The 25948-nt window shown below is 40.7% G+C and overlaps 1 protein-coding gene across 7 annotated transcripts in view; it reads right to left on the bottom strand.

The window, feature by feature from the left end:
• RUNX1T1 (RUNX1 partner transcriptional co-repressor 1) overlaps positions 1-25948 on the bottom strand; it is a 157817-nt gene that overhangs the window by 120352 nt on the left and 11517 nt on the right. For 4 of the 7 annotated variants that reach the window (XM_079983111.1, XM_079983110.1, XM_079983113.1 and 1 more), the window contains one exon: positions 4615-4785. The exons of the other annotated variants lie outside the window; for them this stretch is intronic. In XM_079983111.1, the coding sequence (XP_079839237.1) occupies positions 4615-4702 (88 nt within the window). In that variant the 5' untranslated portion in view covers positions 4703-4785. The remainder of the gene's footprint in view (positions 1-4614; positions 4786-25948) is intronic. 7 annotated transcript variants of the gene reach the window in all.

The following is a 25948-nucleotide window of genomic DNA, read 5'->3' on the forward strand; positions in this document are numbered from 1 at the left end:
AAACATGTTGCCAAAGTTAAGTGCTTTTAAGTCCCACTGGTTTCAGTGTGGAGCCAAACACCTATGTACCCATATAATAGCAATCTATTGCATTTAAAAGTGTTGAGCTTCAGCAGGATTGAATGCATAGTGTGTGAACTACCCTAAAAATACTGCTTTTCTTTCAGCATGCAAAATAACCTGCATGTTTATCTTTTTCGTCATCCGTTTTGGTGATTCATTAATGTGACTCACACCAACAATTAACATAATGCCAGAAAGCCACAATCATTTCTCACATGATTTGGGGGGGGGGGGAGAGAGCATTCTAGCTATTGGAGACCTGAGGACAATTCCATATCTAAGCATCCCAAAATACCCTTAAACGTCTCTTATGGATAAACAATCTTTCAACAGTAGTCACACAACAAAGAAATGACTCCTTGATAACAGAAGAAGTAAGGAATCAAGACTTAAGGAAAAGGAATCTAGGAATATACACTAAACGCAACAAAAGCATGGGGACAGCATCTGCTTTAAAGCTCAGAAAACAAAGAGGAGATTATTACCTCCAGTAGTCAGAACAGATATAATTTCCAAAGACTCCAATAGCAGTAAACATGGTGAATTTTCTTTGCATAGGATTAACACTGAACCTTTTTCAAATGCACACATGTGCACAACTGGATGTCAGATCAAAGAAGGGCTGGGTGATATCACGGATACACCAAGAAGAAACTGGTAGTTATTTACCATAGGTGCTAACTAAATAAAGCACTGCAAGACCCTTCTATGTGGGCTGCCTCTCAGAATAATGTGGGAGAGGGAAAGTTGCTTTCTAAATATTATCTTAATGCATTCTAGCAGGATGGATGCCTTATATTTTGGTTAATCTGACTGTTAAGATTAGGAAAGCTTCACTTTGTTAAAGAAATGATGAGGGATTAATAACTGCACTTTCGTCCCTCCACCATTATCCTCAACAACCCTGTGAGGTAGATTAGGATGAGAGACAATCACCCACTGAGGCTTCTAAACTTTGTCTCCCAGGTCCTAGCCCGCTTAACATCTGTCCACCTTACTCCACATTATGGAAGGGAAGGTGTAGAAGTGAGCAAGTTGGCAGGATGGAGATACTCTCTCCCTCTAGGGGCATATTCCCTGTTTCATGCTGTGTAATTAGAATTTCATACGCCTATTAGCATATGCCACAACTCAACTATGGCTGCCTGGCTGGTTGCATTTTGGGTCCTATTTTGGATATCTTGCAGATGTATATATTTCCCTTTCCTAACAAATTTGCCAGTATGTTTAGGTAGTTTGCAGCTCTGCAAATTACAGCTTTTGGATACTAAATCTGTCTGACCCATATTTATTTGATTTGATTTAATGTATTTATATATACCAATGAAAGCCAATGCATTGTAGTTGTTAGAGGACTGAACTAGAACCAGAGGCAGCCATGTTCAAATCTCCACACATGCACGAAGCTTACTTGTTGACCTTGACCAAACACTGCCTATCAGCTTAAGATACCTCGCAGGGTTAGCGTGATGCTGAAAGCCAGTGAGAACCATGTACACCACCTTGTGTTTTTTGGAGGAAGTAGTAAACAAGACACTCGGTTAATTAATATGAAGCACCATGGCTTTTTCCCTAAGCCAGAACTCACTGGAACTCCAGCACCTCTCAGATGTGTGCCATTGCCATTCTAAAAGAATGAGGGAGGTGATCGTGGTGAGTTCTGCCACCCCTTTGTCTAGAAAAATAACACTGCAAAGCACCATTATTATAATAATGCAGCCTATACTGGTATTTTACACCTTTCTCTTCTTTTGCAAATTAATTATTATTACATTTGTAAATGGGCCTCTCTCCAAAGTGCTCAGGGCAACGTAAGATAGTTTGAACGCTGAGCCCAAGGTCACCTAGTGAGCTTCATGGTTGGGTGGGGATTTAACCTAGGTCTTCAAATATAGGCTGCTTGTTATTGTCATCTTTAGACAAGCAGATGTGGAAGCCTCTCCCATTTCCAACCCAAGGCATTATTACTGATATTTATGACTGCAGTCACATGTGCTGGGAGCAGTAGGTCAGTATTAGTAGCAACTGCCTGTATTACCAATGGCGATCTTTGGTAACAAATCAGAAGAAAAACTTTTTTGACCATCACAGACCACCTTATTTAACTTTGCTACATATCTCTCATGCTGGGGTAGGAGGAAACACTGACATTTCAGCCTAGCTTTGTGTCTGTTTTTCATTAGCAAGCAGATAAAATCTGACCCTTAACCATACCGTTTGAAAGGGCAACTTTTTAAAAAATGCAAAGGATCTATTCCACTGAACTTAGAAGAAGGTTGCTGCATGCATTGTTATCACATGACTCCCCCCCCCCCAACTGCAGCTATTAGGGCTCCAGAAAGTGCCTGACAGCATTGCCTCTTAATTTGCTTGACAAAATTTCAATTCAGTTCAAGATTGGTGGTCAAATTTTCAACCTGGACACTGAATGCACATGCTTAGAAATCAGCAGATGCTCTTAGGATTCAGATTTTATTGGTCTGTCTTTCAGAACTTAGTGATCTACTACCTATTATAATCCAATGAGAGGTATTCATTTAAAACACATTTATTATGGTGGGAAAAAGCAAAGCATGTGCTTAACACTCCCACTGAAGTAAATGGGGCTTTAAAAAGCACTTTCTTACAGCAGGTCTGGTTGAGTCATGAAACACAAAGGGCTGTACCAGATGTTCTCAAAGTTCTCAGGCCTTTCTGAAGGCTGCACTAGTTTGCTAGGATACGTTCTAAAAATGAAAAATGACCACCATCCGCTAGGTATTTTTAAATACCTTGATGGAATGAAGAGGCAGATTATGAACTTTGGGAAAGAATCACAGCTCACTGGTAGAACACAGGCCACAGATTCAGTCCCCAGCATCTCCGGGTAGGGCTGGGAAATATTCTCTTTCTGGAACCGCTGTCAATCAGTGCCAACAATACTGAGTTAGATTGGGTGTAAGTTTCCTACAGTTCCTAACATGCAACAAGGTCCCATTAGGTGAACCATCTGTGGGAGTTTCAAGGGAACTAAAAAGCATTCCAGTAAGATGGTGAAATTTCCAGTAAGCTGAAGTGTTAGTAACAGCTGCTCCCATATGAAATAGGCATGAAAAATGACTCTGGGCAGAGCTACAAGCAAATATAGTGTTCATAGCTTGAAGAGATCAGAATGGCAGGAAATAGCTACAGTTTTTCATGGACTGCCTCCAAAAATATTTGAATCTATTGCAGCTTTCATCTGTAATGGACATACCCTTTGTACTTTATATACACACGTAAGTATAGATCAAAACATAGGTTCGAAATATAGTTAACCTTTCAACTCACTTGAAATATTCAGTCATTCAGATAAACCCACATACTGTAATACTGTCAGGAACATCATCCAACCCTCCACACCAACAGCTTTAAACGCAAAGTGGACATAGCCCCACAGTCCTTAAACCTCTTAATCTGCATTGGTCTCATTAGATTTGTTTCTGGGTAAATGGACTGTGACATAAGTATTAAATAACTACTCATATGTACCTCAAAGCTTGCCAAATCTATATATGCAATGGGATTGGGGCACCTTATCTTGCAGCCTCTCTCAGCTGTACCTTCCCCACCTCTGTATTTACCCTGAATGGCATTGAATGATGTCCACTCACTTGTGAAATGCATAGCTGTCAACTTTTCCCTTTTTTAAGGGAAATTCCCTTATTCCGAATAGGATTCCTCACAAGAAAAGGGAAAAGTTGACAGCTATGGTGAAATGGGACTTTCTTGCACACACCCAATACCTGTTCCAAAGGGTCTTCCAGGAGCATATTGTGAGGGGGGGGGAGGTGGACAACAGGGGAGATAGAAGGTAGAGGACCCCCACCGTGTAAGCAGGTGCCTGCTTTTGCAATGTTGGATCTTTGTAGTGTTGGCAATAAAGTCTACACTGAAGGTTCTGCCAACTGTCTCCTGCTTCTCTAAGGCCTTTCTTCCTTGCTACCCCACAGGCTTAGAACCACATCGCAGAACACCCTGTGCCATACTTATTTCAAATCCCTCTTCAAAATCCACCTTTTCCATGAAGAATTGCATATTGCTTCCCTGCCTTCCTTCCTCTGTACCAATGGGACCTGTCACAGTTCAACCCATGATGGTAGCCTCTCAATTGTGATGCTACAAAATCAGAAAGGACAGAGAGGGTGGGATTCCTACCCACTGGGCCTGTGCACATTATATTGTATGAAAACAGACATCATTTCATTTTTTACATCCAAAATGTGGCTGTAAGATGGGCTGGAGGTGGGGCAGGAAGGGTGTGTGTTTGTGTGTTACAAATCTACTCCCTTCCTCTCAATTAGGCTATTCATGCTTTGAGATAAATATGAATAGGGCATCTCTGCACAAGTTCTTCATGCATAACCATCCAAAATCTGAAAGCCCTACAAGGTTAGATTCCAAGGGAGGGGTGGGAAGCACATGGAATAACAAGGAGAAGATGGAAAGCACAGTTACAGAGGGACAAGGAACAATAAATCAAATTAATTTCTTTCTCATAAATAGCATGTTAATTACAAATCTGTTCCTTACCTTGGCAAAATTCAAAGTTCCCTTTTTTCCGGCAGTCACCTATTACTAAACTCAGTGCTCTCCAAGTGTTTCTTTTGACAGATATCATTCTCCACCAATCGTCCTGCTAATTTCCTCTCCTTTTCTGACTGGGACAGATATTACGTTCACCAGCCCAGAGATCAATCTTTTCTATTGACAACAACAAAAGGAAAAAAAACACACGCACATATCACAGCCAGTTTGAAGCACAAAGCCCCTTTATTGACATGCTATCTATGTATAGCTATATCTATCTATATATGTAACAGAAGTAGTAACTATAATCCTAAAGTAACTTCTTTATTATTGCATTTTAAAACCAATTCTTTTTTTAAAAAAATATTATTCCCAGAGAGAAGGAGGGAAACTAATGCATATAATGTGAATTGCAAACAAGTCAAACATCAAAACTTAACTGGGTCAATTGTTCATAGGAAAGCAACTTGTATCAGGTCAGATTATATTTCCATCAGGCTTATCAGGAAGAGATCGTTCTTATGGCTACTATCTAATATTTTTAACTAAAGAAGTCAGGCATCAAACCTTCTGCATACAAACTTGTTCTTTACCACTGAGCTATGGTATTACCCCCTCCCCCATATATTACCTCCTGCTGTTCTATATAAGGTCAGAATTTTTAACAATAACCCCCAGGATTCACAAACTACTAAAAAGAAGCATACCCAGTCCTGGGTCAATGATGCTATTTATTTATTCATAAATATTTTTAAACTTCTCCTCGTGCTCACATTCAAGAAGCATGATTAAAATAAAATGAATCACATCAAGACATATGTAGTTTTAAACTGTTGCTAGTGCTGCATTTTATATTGCTGTAACACCCCCAGCCCCATGGATCTTCTGATTATTACGATAATAAATAAATACAATAAAACATATTCCTATTAACATCTACGGAATTAAACTAGTTGAATGCTCTAAACCACTTTGAAAGTATTATACTACCCAGCTCTGTAGCTGCAACTGTTTCCAAAGAGCTGCTGTACTAATATCCCATTTACTTCAACATGGTTTGCGTACTATAGCCAAGGAATTCTGAAGTGTGTGCCAGGGCACCCTTAATATGCCAGGGAAAATAAAGCACCCATCAGAAAGAAAAGGCTGCATTATTACATGAATCCCTCCTCTTCACTTGCCTCCTTCCAGACAGCATCTGCTGAGGGAGGGCAAATATGCTGGGTCTCTTTATCAGGCCTGATGGAATTATTTAACCACTTCCAATGCAGCAGCACAGCAGAATTATTCCCTTCCAGTAGACACTTCCCATTGCATTGTGCATCCATTCTAACCCAGGAGTGGGGAACCTTTGATCCTCCAGCTGTTGCTGAACTACAACTCCCGTCGGCTCTGGCAAGCATGGCCAGGGATGATGGGAACTGTAGTTCTGCAACATCTGGAGGGCTGAACGTTCCCCACTCCTGGTCTAAGAAATAGATTGCATCCAACTATTTGTAAGAGCTGTTTGACAGAGGAACATTCTCCCTCGGGAGGTTATGCACTCTCCTTCCTTTGGAGTTTTTAAGCAGAACTTGGATGGCCCTCTGTCATGGATGCTTTAGATGAGATTTCTGCAATGCAGGGGGGGTTGGACCAGAAGACCCTTGGGATACCTTCCAGCTCTACAATTCTGTGATTCTATAACTACATCATAACTAAAATAGGCCTACTGAAACCAACGGGCTTAAGTTAAGTATGTGTTAAGTTACGTAACCATAAGTGAGTCTACACCAGGGGTCAGCAAACTTTTTCAGCAGGGGACCGGGTCCACTTTCCCTCAGACCTTGTGGGGGGGGCGGACTATATTTTGGGGGGGAAATAAAGATGAACGAATACCTATGCCCCGCAAATAACCCAGAGATGCATTTTAAATAAAAGCACACATTCTGCTCGTGTAAAAACACACTGATTCCCAGACTGTCTGCGGGCCAGATTTAGAAGGCAATTGGGCCGGATTCGGCCCCTGGGCCTTGGTTTGCCTACCCATGGTCTACACTGACTTATCATCATCATCATCATTTTTTATTTGTATGCCGCCTTTCTGCAGTTAAAAAACAATGCTCAAGGCGGCTTACAGCGTAACAAGATTTACATAATTACAAAAGTCATAAACAATAAATAAACCACATCAAAAAAATACACAACCAAACGGGAAACAATTTCCACATAAATCAAAATCTAAAACTAACAATACAGCATTAATATCACAGTTTAAAATTACATAGGTAAAAAATAATAGCAATTTAAACAAAAAAACCAAACAAAACAAAACGAAGCCCTCTCTACCCAGCAGCAGCAGTGGCAGCAGTTCTTTACAGAGCCCATCAGGCCCCGCCCTAGGCCAGGTGTTGAGTGGCAGGACTGGGGCCCTCAGGCGCTGAGCAGGGGACTTTGTTGGATACAGCCCATTAGGTAGACACATAGGGGATGCCAGAGATAGCCTTCAGTCTGAAGGCAACCTCAGCGAAATACAATCCACCACCCTGGCAGGCTGGTCTGGAGGTGGCGGTAACAGCAGCAAGAAGCATCCACAGCACTCTGAAGAAGCACCAGGGAGCTGGGAGTCGTTAAATCCCCCATAATGCCCCAACTAAGCATGGCTCCTGAGCCTTGAGGGGAATCAAAATGATAAAGGGGAACCCAGGCATATAGGCTTCCCAGGGGCATCTAGCTGGCCATGTGAGAACAGAGTATTGGACGAGATGGGTCTTTGCCTGATCTAGCAGAGGTCTTCTTCTGGAGGGAAGGCATCAACAGTGGGCCCTGACAGTTGCCCATGCTGACTCTAGGCCCAAGTAACTCTTATTCTTTCCCTTTCAGGTTTAGAAGTCAAATTCTCACCCAGTTTTAAATTCAAAAAATGTGTGTATCTCACACATTAAGCCAATCTTACATGTGTTTCTTATAATGCAAAAGTATTTTAGATATGGGGCAGCCTAAATAAATAAACATATAAACTTGCACCAAGCAGATCCTAAACATGCAAAAGCATGTGCTCATTTGGGGGGGGGGGGAATACAGCCCAAATATATTCCATAAAACATCAGTGTCTAGTGAATTAGATCAGAGATGACAGTCAGTAAATAAATATAGCTAAAAATAAAGATGGGCCTGGAAGGCATGATAGTATTCTGCCCTGGGACTTCAGGATAGAGGAAAATAAAAATATTGATATCCTGAAATCTAATGCTATATAAAACAATGTGTTTTCTTGGTTTCACATGAGATGCAGTCCAATGTGCTATTTCAAATTCATTTTGCTGGGCTGAAGCAGCAATACCTTTGTTTACTGGTGAATGTTATTTACCCAGTGTAAACATATTTTCATAATAAGCATATACCCTGTCAGAGACTACGGGCAGCTTCCTGTCCAGCTTTTTGAAGACAAAGTTCACCAAATGTTGAAGTTTTCAATTTGATAAAATATCCTTTATATGTTTAAAAACAGTTTACAAAATCTGTTACTCAGTAGTTGGGAAACAGCAATGATTTGCTTAACTTAGTGAATGATATTTACCAAATTTTCCTCTTCAATCTATGCAAACCTAAAAGATCAACTTTCATACTTTAAATGATCTTCTTATAACATTAGTCATTTTCTATAGTTATTTTATAGGATTAGGAGGCAAATTAATTTAGGATGTCTGCATCTAATACCTTTGATAACAATCATTGTTTGACCTAGCAAGAAATTTCATGCATTTCACAGATTTGTGCAAGGAAATGGGAATTTGTAGGAGACATATTGATGGATTGTCCAAAACAATATTATATGTACCAAACAGAAAGGTTTTTTCCTCTTAAAAGTATATTGATATATCTTTAGTGCAAAGTACATAATCTGAATCACTCATTTCTCATTTCACAGAAACCTCTGACAATGTTGAGTGGAATTTCTCCATTTTGTAAACTATATGCAGAGCCACACTGTTTAATTAACATCTCCTTTAAATATAATATGATACACAGCAGCCATTTGTAAGGCAATCTGCATTTCATTCATTTTACCCCATAATAGTTAGACAACAAAAATGATGTGTGTGTGTATGTGTGTGCCTAACATATTAACTCTTGCAAATAACAGGATGACTGAAAGCTCCCTCACTACCCCTTTTGAAACAGAAAGCCTTAAACAATTTGTATTTCTCCAGAAGAGTGGCATTAAAAAGCTCATCATGTTGCATAACCATGGCAATAGTGAAAAACATACATTCCCAAACAAATATTACTTTTTCTCAATGGTATGAAGTAATTAAAGCCATATGTGTAAATCTGTGATCCATGCAGTAGTTCAAGCTGCAGCTAATAGAAAATACAGCAAATGAACTCTGCCATATAAAAGATTCTTGTTACAGAAATATAATGTGAAAACCAGATGGAGACAGAAACCCTTAATCACAGATGGGAATGCAATCACTGGCATACAGAATATTTTTTTTATCAATCTTAACCATATGCAAAATGTATTTATTTTGTGCAGAATGCAATAACTCGAGAGAGCCTTCTATTTGAAATCAGTTAACCTTGTAGTCAAAGCACTTTTATCTCCACCCCTCCACTCCCTTCCAAGATACTCGGCTGAGCCAAGGTTTTAAGAAGAGGAGTCATTGGGCCTGGCAAATCACTCTTGCAGCAGTTTATCTTTCAGAAAATTTAATAGGATCTAAAGACTACACATATCAGAATCAACATAAAAGAAAATCAAGTGCAGTTACCAGTTCCTGTATTGCTTAGTTACTGCCAAGAACCCCTTCATCACCTAAGCACACACAGGATTGTATTACCATGGAGTTAAGTCTTTTTCCTCTAGCGGGAGTGCACAACTTGTTCAGCAACAGAGAACCACATGGGAAATACACCAGAAGGAAGACACATGCAGCTCTTCGCCAATTCTACTGGCATGTAATTAACACAATATGCGCATCACTCTTTATTTGCACCTAACAGGTACCAAATAACAGTTAATGGCCATAATTTTTAAAGTAAATACAGTGGTACCTCAGGTTAAGTACTTAATTCATTCTGGAGGTCTGTACTTAACCTGAAACTGTTCTTAACCTGAAGCGCCACTTTAGCTAATGGGGCCTCCTGCTGCCACCACGCCGCCAAAGCATGATTTCTGTTCTCATCCTGAAGCCAAGTTCTTAACCTGAAACACTATTTCTGGGTTAGTGGAGTCTGTAACCTGAAGCGTATGTAACCTGAGGTACCACTGTAATGTAAATGTTATACACATATTCTGAAATTTAGGCAGAATTGTGGCCGTAAGCCTAGGCAGACTTCAGGATCACATCTTCTCCTACACAAGGACATCAGAAGCTTTTGCTTGTTATTTTCTTCTGTGTGATCTAATTTTAACTGAAGTCAGTTTTAAACCTTCAGTCATCAATCTGGCTTGTTTCAACAAACCGTAGTTAAGATTAGCCACAGTTTAGAGTTTAGATGTAACACAGAAGTGTGGTTAATTAAAAGCAGAAGACAATGTCATGGTAATCCACCAGGTTCAGTTTCTGATATTGTTGTACCACTGGTGCAGATATTTATCCTGAATCTTCTGTACATCTGATTTTACTAATTCCTCCATTCCTTCATAGTCATGGGAGTTTCTTCCACCCAATCCCCAGATATATTGCCAAAATGTCACCAGCATCAATGACAAAAAATAATAAAAATTGGTCATATCTATGAGAGAAACTCTTGTGAATTTGAAGAAAGGAAGGAATTTGTAAATACTTTTAGAGAGCCAACGGCTTTTTATTCTTCCTACTAAAAGTGTTTTTAAAAGGTAAAAGCCATTTCAAGCAGCTAAGAAGTGTGACACTTACCATGTGCTTTTAAAATGAGTACAGAAACTTCCGGGTTGGCGCCATCGCCGAATGGCGGACTCCCTCCGAGCTCCTGAGGGAGCCTGCTCGGCAGGGGCTGGGTTCTACCGCGCCGGCGACGCGGGGACCCTTAAAAACCATGGGCGCTGAAACCCATGGGCATGGTGACTCGGCGGGCACCGTTTGCGCCCCCCCGACCCGCGAAGGAGCCTTTTTAAAGGCTGTGGAGCGGGTGACGGGGGGGTGCTGTGAGTCCTCCGCTTCCCCTGCCGAGCGAAGCCGCATGCCATTTGACGGAGAGCGCTGACTTCTTCCATTGAAAATTTGGACTTTAAAAGAATAACCCGTGAGTAATTGGAACTTAGGGACGCGGGTGGCGCTGTGGGTTAAAGCCTCAGCGCCTAGGGCTTGCCGATCGAAAGGTCGGCGGTTCGAATCCCTGAGGCGGGGTGCGCTCCCGCTGCTCGGTCCCAGCGCCTGCCAACCTAGCAGTTCGAAAGCACCTCCGGGTGCAAGTAGATAAATAGGGACCGCTTACCAGCGGGAAGGTAAACGGCGTTTCCGTGTGCGGCTCTGGCTCTGGCCAGAGCAGCGATGTCACGCTGGCCACGTGACCCGGAAGTGTCTCCGGACAGCGCTGGCCCCTGGCCTCTTAAGTGAGATGGGCGCACAACCCCAGAGTCTGTCAAGACTGGCCTGTACGGGCAGGGGTACCTTTACCTTTACCTTTAATTGGAACTTGGATTAAAAAAGGGGAAAAATTCTTTTTAAATTCGGAGCGAGCGGGGGAGGTGCAAAAAGGAAGTCAGCCTCCCCCCTGTTGTAGAGGAGCTAAAACAAAGGATTTGACAACTAAGATCGAGCGCAACCTTTTTTTTTGATAAAGTTATTAACTTCGCGATGGGAAATTATAAGACTGGGCTGGAGGAGAAAAGTGGAATGTGAACTAAAATGCAACCCCCCCCCCCCGGAAACCCCGGGAGCGATCCGTAAGAGCGCCGGGAGAGGAGAAATAGAGGTTTTGACCGCTGTCAAAGGAGCTGTCAAAGCGGAAGAACAAAAAGAGAACTTTGTTACGAGGACTTTGCTGGTCACATTTGTCACAAATTGGATATAAATTGTTTAAAACAAGGAATAATAAGTTACTTTGACTGTTGGGTCTGATCGAGAAGGAAACTGAGTTATTATAATCCCTCTAGAGGAGCTGTGGGACACTACAAGTATTGTTGGCATTGAATTTGAATAGGACTTTTTATCGCCTGGGAAACTGCAGAAATGGAACACTATTTTGTCTACAGAGGTCTACACACTAAAGGAGACAATAGATTTATCTATTGAAGAATGGAAGGGACTTGACGTAATGTTTTGTTCCTGAATAACAAAGCCTCTGCAGAGGAATTAGAAACTTTTTGGAATTAGAACATTTCTGCAGGAGAGCAGGGAAAAAAAAAAAAGAGGAGGAGAGAGAACAATAAGAACAACAAGAATAACAAGAACTGGATAAAGTTGGAAGATAGACTCCTTCCAAGATCGGACATGTGAAATCAAAGATGACCAAAAGACGGCAAAGACTAATAAAAAGACGGCAAAGCGGATTGGTGAAGGACTGTGGTTTAGATGTGGGAGCTCCAGGATGACAGTAGACAGTGACGGACATTGGGAACGCAACCGGGAAGGGGGGGAGGGAAATTTGGAATCCAAAGGGTGTTAAATTACATTTTATTCTTTTTTCTATTTTTCTGTTTATCTTAATCTGTATTGCATATTAAAGAGGGGAACTCGCGGAAGGGAACAGGTCGATTTTAGGAGATGGGAAAATATTTTTTAAATTGGGCCAATGATAATAATTTTAAAATTTGGGGTAAGAATTTGTTGAATCTATTTGAAAGAACTGGAATACAAGAGGGGGAGGGGAGGGGAAGTCCTGGAAAGAAGCCAATGAAAATAAGGTTTTAAATTTGGATGTTTTTCTTTTTTTGTTATATTTGAAAATCTTTAATAAATATTATTTTAAAAAAAAATAAAATAAAATGAGTACAGAAATGTTCCTGGAAATGAGTCGCAGGGACAATACACAGAAAAATGAGCAGCCACCACCACTGCCCCCTTCTCCAAAATGCTACTGCATATAATGTTACAGCGCCATGTAGCATCATTCTCAGGAACGTTTCCAGTCCCTATTTTTTAAAGAAGATTTTTCATGAAATGGGGGAGAGAGGAAAAAGCTCTTAGATTACCTTGCGTTTTTTCCCCTCCCTGAAAGTGTGCCTTTCAGCTTCTGACTATGCAGCAGAGAGTTCCCCAACCCCCATTAAATCTCTGGAATTTGGTTGGGCTGAAACACTGACGGCAGCCGTAATTAGACAATTTTTGGTCTTAAATGAGTCTATTGCCCATTTCTACCCCATTCTTATGTAGCACCACAAGGATAGCTTTTAAAAACCTTCTTGGGTGTTCCTCTTCAACAACCTTGGTTCAAATGATGCAGTTGCTTATTTCTGCCTCTTCTTTATATAGCACATATTTCAAAAACAAATTCTGAAAACCTTCCAGAATGTTCATTCTTCTTTATCAGCCTAGACTTCAAATGATCTGCAACCAGGGTGGAATCTACACACATATAACCCCCCCCCCTTTTAAGCGTTTTTAAAAATACATTGAATTGTCGCATTGTATATTGCATTTAAAACGTTTTATTTGCAGCTGTATAGCTAAGTCCCAATTTTCACTTTCTAAAACAGAAGTTCCAGAGCAGTAACGTATTGTTAAAAGCCACTGGCAACATAAAAAGGCAGAGGCTCTCTCTTTCAACACACATCAGACCATGGCATGCACCAGGACTCCACCACAGCATCCCAGATCAGAAAGGATTACTATCAACATGCTTCTCCACCTGCAATTCCTCTCCTGTAACATCCCTCTTTTGCCACGCAGCAGGTACAACAAGTATGCACTTAATTTGCAAAACAGAAACTGAGAAAATCAAGCTACACTGCCTACTACGAAAGGTACAGTGGTTGGCTAACAAACCAAGCCAAAATTTGCAGAACCTTAGAGAAAGTGAAATGGCACACCAACTCAAAGGAAGGAAGGAAGGAAGGAAGGAAGGAAGGAAGGAAGGAAGGAAGGAAGGAAGGATTTGCCCCAAGTTCTCTTTCTTGGTCCCTCTACACAGATCTGGTGGGGAGGAGTGGGACAGAATGTGAGGAACAATGTATGAGAGATGATCTCAAGATCTGAAAGCAAGCTTAAAGTGCCCTGCTTCTTGATATATTTAAAATTAGAACAGCTGACTCAAAAGTGCTGAAAGACTTCAACTTGCTTCTTGAGCACTTCTCCATTTCTGTGGTTCAAATAAAGGTATCATTATCATTATCAGTTTATTTACACACATTTCCAGGTGATGATCAATGCAGCTCAGAAGAAGAGTGAGCAAGTTAATATACACCAGGAATGGGAAACCTCTGGCCTTCCAAATGTTGTTGGGCTCCAACTTCCATCAGCCTCAGCCACCATGGCCAACGTACAGAGATGATTTGTAGACCAGTAGCATCTGGAAAACCATTGGTTTCCCTACCACAATATTGAGAACTAGCAGAAGCAATTATAAATATATCAAAAGCATTTCATAATAATAGTTAAACCCACACTAGCTAGCTAACAAAAACATCATGATTAAAAAATTCCCTAAACACATGAAAAGCTTTCCTTTCTGAAATAAGAAAACGACCAAATAAAATGCACATTTAGCTAACATAATTTAGTGATTTGATTTAGTTTGGAAATAGTTATCAGTAGCAAAAAATACAAGACTGTAAGTACATAGCAATTTAAACCAGTAAAATTTGAGAACTATCTAAACAGCAGCATTTCAAAGAAGCCAAAAACATGCACCAAATTGGAGTGATGCTATCTAGGGATGTTTGGCAGTAGAAAAACAATTTGCAGTCGGAGTAAATCAGGTGCAAAATGAAAAATAAGTAGTGAAGAAAAAAATTCCCAACCACCAAGAATCAGGCTCTTTATTATTTATTTATCTCCTGCCTTTTTTCCAAGGAGCTCAAGGCCACATCCACTGTTCTTTACCCTCCTCCCACATTTGATTCCCCCAAAAAGCCTGTGAAGTAGATTAGACTTCAAGATTTGACTGGTCTACAGTTACCCAACGAAATTCATGACACTGCAAGAATTTGAACCAGAGTCTTCCCAGTCCTAGTCTCTAACTCCAACCATTACATTCCAATTTTTCTGTTTTCCTCAAAACTGTGTTGTTGTTGTTGGCATCCATCTGTCTCAAAGGACAATGGAGTGCACCTCCGGGGGTGAATGACCTTCCTGGGGCACAAGCCTGGGGGGTATATATGGAGGAGGTTCTAGGCTTCCCAGACAAGATTTCTCTCTCGGCCTTGCTGATATGGTTCAAAGAAAAGCAGAGCAATATGTTTGGCACAGCTTGGCTGAAGGAGTCGCCAGAAGGAGGCGTACAAGGTGCCATTCAACCATCTATGGGACTCCACTCCGGATTTGTGTAGGGTTTACTCCTTAGCCTTTTCTTTTCCCAAAGATATGACACAAGGCATCAGTTTAGGATCAGAGTTTTCCTTCTCCTAGATGGGCTACTTTCCCAGGTTGACGAACCCCATCTGCCCCTCACTTCCCACTACAGCATATGCAGAAACTGCCTTCTTGACCATTGGACCCACTGTTGGTTTCATCTGCTCAAGCCATCAGAGTTTGTTGTGTATAGCCAAAGGGCTGTCTTCACACACAGGGGAAGTCCCTAACTCCCCAAAGGTTTGAGACCCATTGGCTACCCTACCCTGATTTAGCTGGCCAGTCGAAGCTGTTCCTGAAGTGTGGCCACTGTCACATGCTTACAGCTTCTAGGAGCCGCAGGTGAGAGCTGAGTGTTGCAGAGTTTTGAGAAACTAAAAAGTAAAGTACGAGACTGGCTTCATTATTACCAGATAATGGAGGCTTACAAACTGGATAAGAAAATTGGATTCCAGGTGGAAAAATCGAAATTAGAAACAGAATTGTTAGAACCCAAAACTAAGGTTTTGTCAAAGATGTATAACTTGCTGCTGAAATGGAACACTCAGGATGAAACGGCGAAGTCTGTTATGATTAAGTGGGCACAGGATCTTGGACATAACATTATGTTTGCTGACTGGGAACAGTTATGGACCACCGGTTTGAAATTTACGGCATGTAATGCCTTAAGAGAGAATATTATGAAAATGATTTATAGGTGGTACATGACCCCAGTCAAGCTTGCAAAAAATTATCATTTGCCTGATAACAAATGTTGGAAATGTAAAGAGACTGAAGGTACATTCTTTCACCTTTGGTAGACGTGCCCAAGGATTAAGGCCTTCTGGGAAATGATTTATAATGAATTGAAAAGGGTACTTAAGTACACCTTCTTGAAAAAACCAGAGGCCTTTCTCCTGGGCATGGTTGGCCAATTGGTGCCAAAGAAGGATAGAACATTTTTCATGTATGCAACAACGGCAGCAAGAATTCTTATCGCAAAATATTGGAAGACACAAGATTTACCCACTCTGGAGGAATGGCAGATGAAGCTGATCGATTATATGGGATTGGCAGAAATGACCGGCAGAATCCGAGACCAGGGAAAAGAGTCGGCGGAAGAGGATTGGAGGAAATTTAAAGACTATTTACAGAAATACTGCAAAATTAATGAATGTTAAAATGATGTTGGACTGAAATTAAATGGTTACCAGCTGTAATGTAAAAGCTGAACAATAAGTTAAAATAAGTTATATTAAGTTATAATAAGGATTTGCTGAATTAAGAATCTGAATTGGAATACAAAAGGGGGAGGTGAGAGGAGGTCCGAGATATAAGGTAATGGAAATAAGAAATGGGAACTATACTTGTTTTGTTTTGTTTGCATTAATTGTGTATCTTTTTGCTTTTTTTTTTTTTGTCTGTTGCTTTTTCTTTTGTATTAAATTGAAAAACTTTAATAAATATTTAAAAAAAAAGGGAGAGAGCTGAGTGCAGGGTGGGGACCAAAGGTGGACAAATAGCCCCAAAAGGAGTATGATGTGTCCCCCACCAGAAATGCTATCTCTCCCCTAACACACCATACACTTGTACTGTAATGTAAATGGGGAACTAAGTCATCATTACAGTGGTACCTTGGGTTAAGAACTTAATTCGTTCTGGAGGTCCGTTGTTAACCCTGAAACTTTTCTTAACCTGAAGCACCACTTTAGCTACTGGGGCCTCCTGCTGCCACCACACCGCTGCACGATTTCTGTTCTCATCCTGAAGCAAAGTTCTTAACCCGAGGTACTATTTCTGGGTTAGCGGAGTCTGTAACCTGAAGCGCCTGTAACCTGAAGTGTCTGTAACCCGAGGTACCACTGTATTGGTAAACAATCTTCAAAACACACACACACACAGAGAGAGAGAGAGAGAGAGAGAGAGAGAGAGAGAGAGAGATTAAGCTAGAATCTTAAAATCTTAAAATCACACTCCAGACTTTAAAAAATTAACTTTAATTCAGAGAGATCTCCAATCAGGGACACTAGAGAGATACGCTAAGCTTGCTGGCAACACACTTCTCTACTGAACAGTGATTCAGCATCCGTGAGCAATTATAACATGAAACATCACACCTCCAGTTTATCATCTGGTTTGGAGGACAGCCAACTTCACTCAACCACCACCACTGGTAATTTAAAGAGCTAAACTGAGAATAAACTAAATATAACAACACAAGGGGATTACAACATTTCAAATGGTTTAAGGATAATTCTAGGAAGAAGAAAGGTTCTACCTTGTCTCTTGGTATGAATTAATATTTATAAGCTGAGAGAAAAAGCCAAGTTTACAAAAGAACAGCTACTGTAGGTCTCACTAAATCATACCGCAGCTTGGAGAATCCATGAAAAAATTATTCAAGTTCATGCAAATCAACAGATAATTCCAATGAAATTATTGTGGCATTGTGCATGAATCAATGGGTTGAATACTTATTTCCTGCTCTCATACATAACTGGCTTACTGTTTTTCAAATATTTTATCTGACATTGCAGCTAATGTTTAAATATGCTACTTTCCATTAAAAAAGAAAGATCCATCTTCCTCATTTTTATGTCTTTCTTCAGACTCACAATGACAAAGAAACCTAGCAGTTTTGTTGTTGTTGTTTAGCAATCCCGCCAACATGTTACAAGGGAGAAATTATGTGACTTTGAATTTTTGTGCAACTGTTCCCACATATAACCTTGCCAGATCTCAGAAGAAATGAGAGGAAAATGACATACACTATTTCCACACATTAATTTATTGACATGCTTTCACATTTAAAATTGCATATCATCTATTCTTGAAGACTAGCTGAAACCCTAAGAAGCCCAGTGACAGGAGAAAACGCCACACACACCCTCATGCCAATTTGATACTAACCTAGAAAAAACAGTGGTTCAAAATCAATCAAAAAGGGGGGAAAATAAGAATTTAATCAACTGTATCTATTCATTTGTATAATGAAGTGCATCTATTAATTTGATGCACCTTTTAAATATAACAAGCCATTCTAGCTTACAAATAGCTTAGTATCATGTATCAGAGTGAAAACACAAGAACCCTCCACACACAATTTTCTTTCTTTTTTCCTCCCTCTCCCTCATCTAATTTCATTGACGAGGGACAGTCCCTAGAGAACAAAGAGAAGAGAGAACCTATTATATCCAGAGGCTGGTTTCTCCAAATTGAAGGCATCTGTTCCATGCCCATGACTTCCACATAGAAGAAAAACAGAACTTTGAAGGCATCTGTGTTCATGCTTGACAGTCCCATATCTTATGGACTTCTGTAATTGCCCAGCTGCAAACACAGTTTGCTCACTGCTGCTGTCATTGTCAGCTGATCTCATCTCTGTCACACACAAAACAAAGACTGTAGAGCCATGATTTATAAAGTAAAGTTGAGAGAGCCACACAAAATTGCCACCAGGTGTCTAATCCATCTTGTTACTCTCCTTACCTGGTATATACCGGTCAACAGAGGATTATACTTCATGGATCTGAGAAAATGTGCTCTGGCCACAAAATGGGCTCTGGTCCTCTTATGCCACAATACAGCAGTTCTCAAACTTTTCGCAGCAGCAGAACCCTTCGCTTTAAACAAAATTCCAGTGGAATCCTTGCAGTAAAAACTTTTACAAAGATTTTTTTTTTGTAAAGCAGGGTAGGGAGGAGGTAGGATTTTGGGGAGATCAAGTCAGAGAGCCAGTCAGAGAGGTAACCAGGGCCAGATTTAGGTTTGATGAGGCCCTAAGCTACCGAAGGTAACGGGGCCCTTTGTATGTCCAACTGTCCTTTGTCAACAAATTGTCACTGTTTTTTTGTGTTAAATATATGCTAGATGGTAATTTATGAACCTAATAGGTATCTAAAGCCATTTTGTTTGTTTTTTCATCTTATATTGTATATATTATATATATTTGTTTGTTTTTTCATCTTATATTGTATATATTATATATATATTATATATATTATAATGTACATCCAGTTTTGTTTCCTTTAAATTTTGGCGGGGCTCCCAAGAGAGTGGGGCCCTAAGCTATAGCTTGTTTAGCATATAAGTAAATCCGGTACTGGAGGTAACATTTAAAAGCAGCAGCTTTGAAACCTATAAAAACTTTGGTGTCAATCTCTGTTAAAGCTTTGGCTCCAATGCGAGACAGTTTGTATCTGACCATATATTTAACTGTTGCTGCCAGGCTGCAGCTCAATGGAAGGTTCTGGGATGGGGAAGAGGGATTCCTATGACAAGTGCTTGAACACGTGGGCAGGGCAGAGTTGCTTACCCAATGCCACATGATGCTACCGGTTACCGATGGGGCGGGGCAAAGCAAGGATGGGAGCAGCGGATTGGGCACACACCAAGTTTCCCACTGCCTGGCCCCCACTTCCTCTTGGTAGCCAGCAGCAACATGCAGCATTGGGAAGCTGCATAAGCAACACTGCCCTCCCTCTCTCGCATGCCAACTGCTATTGACTTAAGCATGGAAAGCATGGTAAAGGGAAGGAAGGAAGGGGAAGGCATTCCCAGGACAATGGCTTGAGTAGTGCATTTAATCCCCACAGCTGCAGCTCAATGGAAATCACACATTAGGTGTGCTTGTCCACCATTCCAACTTTTTCTTTGCAGGACTCCTTGGAATGCTTTGCAGAATCCCAGGGCTCTGCTCTGTGAAACAGAAATGCTGCCATAATTCCTGTATTTTCCCATCTATAAGACGCCCCCATGTATAAGATGTCCCCTATTTTGGGGGACTCTTATTTAGGAAAATGGGGGAAGATCTATCCGTGTATAAGACGCCCCTAAATTTTGCACATTATTTTTAGGGGGGAAACCTAGTCTTATACATGGAAAAATACGGTAATATGTCGGGTCTTTAAGGTGTCACAAGACACAGTTGTGCTTGCTACAACAGAATTAGCAGGCTCCACACGTGAAATCCTTCCACCTGGGAAACCACAGCTACAATCCTGCAAGCAGCTTCTTCAATACACTTGTCTCACTCAGCTTGCATGGGTCTTATCTGAGCAAGGGCCCATGTACCTTAGAGTGCACATACATCAATGAGATAACATAGTAGTGCACAGGACAGTAGTGCCCATAAGAAATGTGATCATCTTACATATGTGTGACTCTCCTGTTCTCACACCAAAGATCACTCTCTGGACACCACTCTCACACAGGAAATGGCTTCACACAAACTATTTGTCAATCTAGCTCAGGCTTGTTTACTGTGAGCTGGCAGTAGCTCTCCAAGTTCTCAGGAAAGGATGTTTTTCATCACACTGGTAACCTCCATCTGGTACGTAGGCTGAGACCCTATCTGCCTGCGGACTGTCTCGCCAGAGTGGTGCATGCTCTGGTTATCTCCCGCTTGGACTACTGCAATGCACTCTACGTGGGGCTACCTTTGAAGGTGACTCGGAAACTACAACTAATCCAGAATGCGGCAGCTAGACTGGTGACTGGGAGTGGCCGCCGAGACCATATAACACCAGTCTTGAAAGACCTACATTGGCTCCCAGTATGTTTCCGAGCACAATTCAAAGTGTTGGTGCTGACCTTTAAAGCCCTAAACGGCCTCGGTCCAGTATACCTGAAGGAGCGTCTCCACCCCCATCATTCTGCCCGGACGCTGAGGTCCAGCGCCGAGGGCCTTCTGGCGGTTCCCTCATTGCGAGAAGCAAAGCTACAGGGAACCAGGCAGAGGGCCTTCTCGGTAGTGGCGCCCGCCCTATGGAACGCCCTTCCAGCAGATGTCAAAGTGATAAACAACTACCTGACATTCAGAAGACATCTTAAGGCAGCCCTGTTCAGGGAAGTTTTTAACGTGTGATTTTACTGTATTTTTGGTTTTTATGGAAGCTGCCCAGAGTGGCTGGGAAGGCCCAGCCAGATGGGCGGGATATAAATAATAAATTATTATTATTATTATTATTATTATTATTATTATTACTAATCCTTTTTAACTTGGAGATGTTAGGCAATGAATCTGGGATCTTCAAACAGGTGTTCCACCAGTGAGCTACAGCTCTGTGCAATTGTCTCCCTCCAAAATTGCTGAAATTCAAAAATATACAGCAACATGTGTTATCCAGACAAGGAATTATTGGAGAAGGAAGCCAAGGTGAATGGGAAGCTACTGCACATGTGCAAAAACTAACTTTTTGAAGAGGCTTCCCTCAAATGTCCCACAAATGCGAAGCAGAATCGGCAAGAGGGGCTGCTGGAGTATATGAGGGCATCACCACTTTGCTACTTTCACCATAATAGGGGGACCCCATTAGAAGCAACACAATGTTAACTTGAGGTTATGGTGGTTCAAAAACCATGCAGTTTTCCCATGAACTTTTAGAAGGCCACTTGCAAAGCTGTAACAACAGAATTCTGGCAGTGACCCAGTTGGGGTGCAACACTAAGCCACACCCTGGCTTAGCATGAATGAGCGTAGTACAGGTTCCCAGAAAGAAGTCTCCTCCTCTGGTCCTGCTGCTGTGCGCTAAACATAGTTCAGCTTAGTGTTGCATCTGAACCCAAACTTGTGGTTTGCAAGTTCACAGTAAAGCTTAGCATTATGTGTGATGCTGTGTGTGTGTGTGTGTGTGTGTGTGTGAAGTATTTGCCTTCCTCTGAATATTTAACAAATACATTAAGGAAGCTTCTTCAGAACAACAAGTTGGCACTATCACACTGATTACCGCCTGAATATCTTGGCATTGGAGTGTTGCAATTTCAAAGTCAGAAAACAAAAGTACTGAACCAAACATATCTTAACATTGGCCAACTCTCTGCAAGTATTTTCATATGAAATGCAGCTCCAGCTAAGCACCACTATGATTTGCTTTTCAGTTAATAGGATACTTTACTGATAGTGGCATCTAAGGCATGTTTAATCAGAAGTATGTTTACCTGTATTCAAAGGGGGATTTCATGTTCTACATACTTAGGATTTCAACCTTTTCTCACTTTTAAGAGAGAAAAACTCATTGTTCAAATACCTGTTCCACTAGAGTTAACTTTAACGAATGCAACAAAACTATTAAAGAGATCATATGGGCAAGACATGAGGAGAATGTTCTTCTACCAACACAATTAGCCTTTATTTGAAGTATTGATATTTTGCAGGAGAAATGCACGAATCTGATAAATATCAATGTAGCTTACTAATTCTTTGAGTTTAAGTATATCACTGCACATTTAAAACCTGCATCACCTCAGAAAAGAATATACACTATGAGGTGGGAGTTGAAGGCTTTCAGTGAATAGCTTGGTCATGAACTAAACCTCCTTCAACATTTTCTCAAAGAGCACAATTGTAGTGCCTAAAAGGTGCCTAAATTCTCATCTATGGAACTTAATGCCATACTTGATCTGCTGACAGGCTTTCTGCAATACTTTTTGCATTTCCCCCCAGTAACAGTACAAGTTTGCTTAGAAAGAAAAGAACTAACCAACAACCTGGCGCCATTGTCCATAAATGTTTGGCAATGCTATCACGTTTCTGGCAGCTGAGCAGCATAATCACTTTGACAAACAATCCTACCTGGAAGTCTCTCCAAGCATGCTTCCTTAATCAACTGCAGCACTCTTTCCTAATTTCCTTTGCAGAAGTATCTTAACTGGCTATCTTGTAGCATGCTAAGTATCTCACGCTGGAGCAGTTCCGATCTGTCTCACTTTCTATGTTCCAAACCCGTCTGCAGTATATAGCAGTTTTCTGTTCTTAGGTACTGCCCCATCCCACAATGCAACATTCCATCTAGGCCAATGCTACCCAAACTGACTGGAAACTTCTAGTCTTCAGGCTCTCACGGGAAGAACTTTCCTAGCCATGTTACCTTAGATCTTTTAAATGGGGCATTATAAATGATATCCATTTCCTGTACATGGTCTTCTCCTCTAGCACAAGCATCAACATCTGAATTTATTACCAGATTAAATATTTTCAATACAGTTAGACATTTAACCAGAATATTAAAGCAGAAACCAATGATTTGTTGTTGTTCTTGTTGCTTTAACACAACTGAACCAATGGAAAAGGAAAATATGGCCAGGAGGTTCATGTGTCAGAAATGCAAAGGCTTGATGTAACCCTAAGTTGTGTGTATGTACCTAACCTTGTGGTGAAACAGTAGTTTGACTCCTGCTGCTCCCAGGCAAATGAGGTGAATGTTACATTGAAAACAGAACATCAGTCAGACAGACCATTGTGGAAAGTCTTTTGACCTACGGAATTGAAACATGACATTTGAACTACCACCTAGGGAGGTGACTGTGCGGTCATCATCAGTCAGGCAAGAAATGTAGGCTATAGCTCTTCAGATAAAGTGAATCACAAAGGGAAACTGGTTGATGGTAATGACTGGTACTTATGCAAATTGCATATTAACATCCAGCCAGGCAGACATATTGAAGCTTCCTATAGCCACCGAGCTAACTATAGGTTTTTGTACAACAGATGTAGGCCATGAAGCTACTTTCTCAGGTGGTGGTTAACATTTCCAGTTTCTAAGATGTGATGGGGAATAACCTATCAGAACCAGTAATTTACAGTTTTTACGCTGCTAGTATCAAGGAGCAAACAATGGCCCAGTGTGCTTGTTACTGATGGCGAAGCAAATTCACTCCACTAGATGGAGTCTTGCCTATAAGGCAAATTTGCAAAAAGCTGCTTTTAAATATAATATGCTTTCATGGGGTGCTTTCTTTTATTTTAAAACTCTTCATTCCAGATACCTAAATAAAAATTGCAGAGAAAACTAAAGATCTTGCCTTTACTTGTGCAAAGTTCCACTGAATTCAGTAATACTCAACATCTGATTTTACCTTAGTTTCTTTTTCATTTCATTTTTTAACAAACGTCTGTACTTAGAGCACATCTACAGTGCCACAGAAAAATGCACGTCTTAAAATTACTTCTAAGCAGGGATTCTGTACCCATCTTGCAAGTAGTAAGAACTGCATTAAAATCAATCTTTGCTTAATTGTACCTTTCCCCCCTTCTTTCTGTCTATCTGTCTTGTCTTGGCTTTATTTCTTTTTCTAGTCACAATGTATTACCATATGTTTTAGATCACACACACATATTTCCTTCACTGGTTTAAAATAAAAAATATATGCTTTTATAAATTTCTAGCTATTTCCCTAGCCTACTCCATAATTTCTAACCCCCACTTGCTATCCACAATTTGTGTCCTGCACATTCCATAAAACTTGATTAACAACACTACTGAAGAGCATCTTTTAATGAATACACTCAAGGATAATTTAATCATTTTATTTAAATATGGGGAAAAATTGCCCTGAAAGCCCTATTAACTAAAATACCCTTGATTACCTTAAAATTTTGATTTGCTGGTATAATAAGAAACAGGGTACTCTGTCTTTCTTTGCAGAGTAGAAAAGTAGTAGAAAATGAATAAAGGTTTCATTGAGATCAGCAAGAAATGCTGGGGTTATGACTCTGCATTGTGTTGAGGTGGGGAAATGCAAAGTTGTTTCCTCCACAATTAATATTTGCTAAATAGTATATTAATATTTCGCTACAAAGACCATTTTTTATAATTATGACCGAGCTAAGGTCCTAATTACTTAACACCATTTTTCCTGCACCAGATAAAAGTGCCAGCAGCAACAACAAAAAAGACATAAAGCTAGAGATTTTTCAGAACAGATCCCCCCCCAAAAAAATAAGCCACTCACATTAACAAAAGATTGCAGTGGCTTGCAAATTATAGGGTGTTATTTTTAGTGGAAGTAGTTCAATATTCATATTGGAGCAGATGTAGCAGTTTAACAAAACAGCTCTTCAATTCCTGCACAAATTGAAAACAGGAAAACTGATTGCATTTTCTCTTATCACTTTCCTTTTCTGAATTGACACTTTTGGCCTTCTGAAAATCTACACATGGCTTTCATCTCAGCAGCACCTGCTGATCAAACAGAAACCTAAAATTTTCATGAAAATGTGATGAAGGACTCATTTTCTCCCTACCATCTCACGGGGGCATCAGTAGTCCACTGCCTGACCACAACTGTTGTATTATTACAGTACAATATTCTGAAATGTATTTTATATTTTCATTAAACTTCTTTTAGAATGGGTTAAATCACTAGTGGCTCTTTTCATATTAGCTCTTTGTCTGCTTTAAATTAATTTCTGTCTCCATGCTTGCCTAACACTGATGGGGTCTTATTGTGCTGCCAGTTCCATTTTACAGAGTATCTCAAAGAATTTGAGATAATAAGGCTTGCTATATATTTCACGGTCAATAGGTCTTCAGTATATGTAAGAACTCTCACAGTACCATTTAATGGTCAGAATAGAAGAAGAAAACCCAAGCCCATAATATCCTTTCCATGCACAGCCTCCTCTTTACCACCAGAAATTGATCCAGTGTGCATACAGAAAGACAGGAGAAAGAAATCTCATTTAAACTTTGCTTTTGAATTCACTCATAGTCTACAAATCCAAGGAATCTCTAGCACAGGGGTCTGCAACCTTTAAGACAAAAAGAGCCACTTGGACGCGTTTCCGAAGGAAAAAACAACTGGGAGCCGCAAAACCATTGCAACATTTAAAACAAATATATCTCCGGAGCCGCGATCTGACAGCGGGCGGGAAGGTGACGTCGGGACAGTGCGTGACTAACGCACGCACTGCCCCCATGCGATGTCACAGCCAGTACAGCGCCCGGCACAGTGGGGAGTGTTGGGGCACACAATGCGCCTCCTCCCCTCACTAGTATCCGCCCCGGAGCCGTGGCAAAGGTGTAAAAGAGCCACATGCGGCTCCGGAGCCGCGGGTTGCTGACCCCTGCTCTAGCAGGTGCTTTGACACTTCAGCACCAATGGAATTGTGCATAGTTGCCCAATCATGGGAAACTTTCAAATGTCTTCTCCCACAT

This window comes from Podarcis cretensis (genome assembly GCF_951804945.1).
Source record: "Podarcis cretensis genome assembly, chromosome: 7".
Lineage (NCBI taxonomy): Eukaryota > Metazoa > Chordata > Lepidosauria > Squamata > Lacertidae > Podarcis > Podarcis cretensis.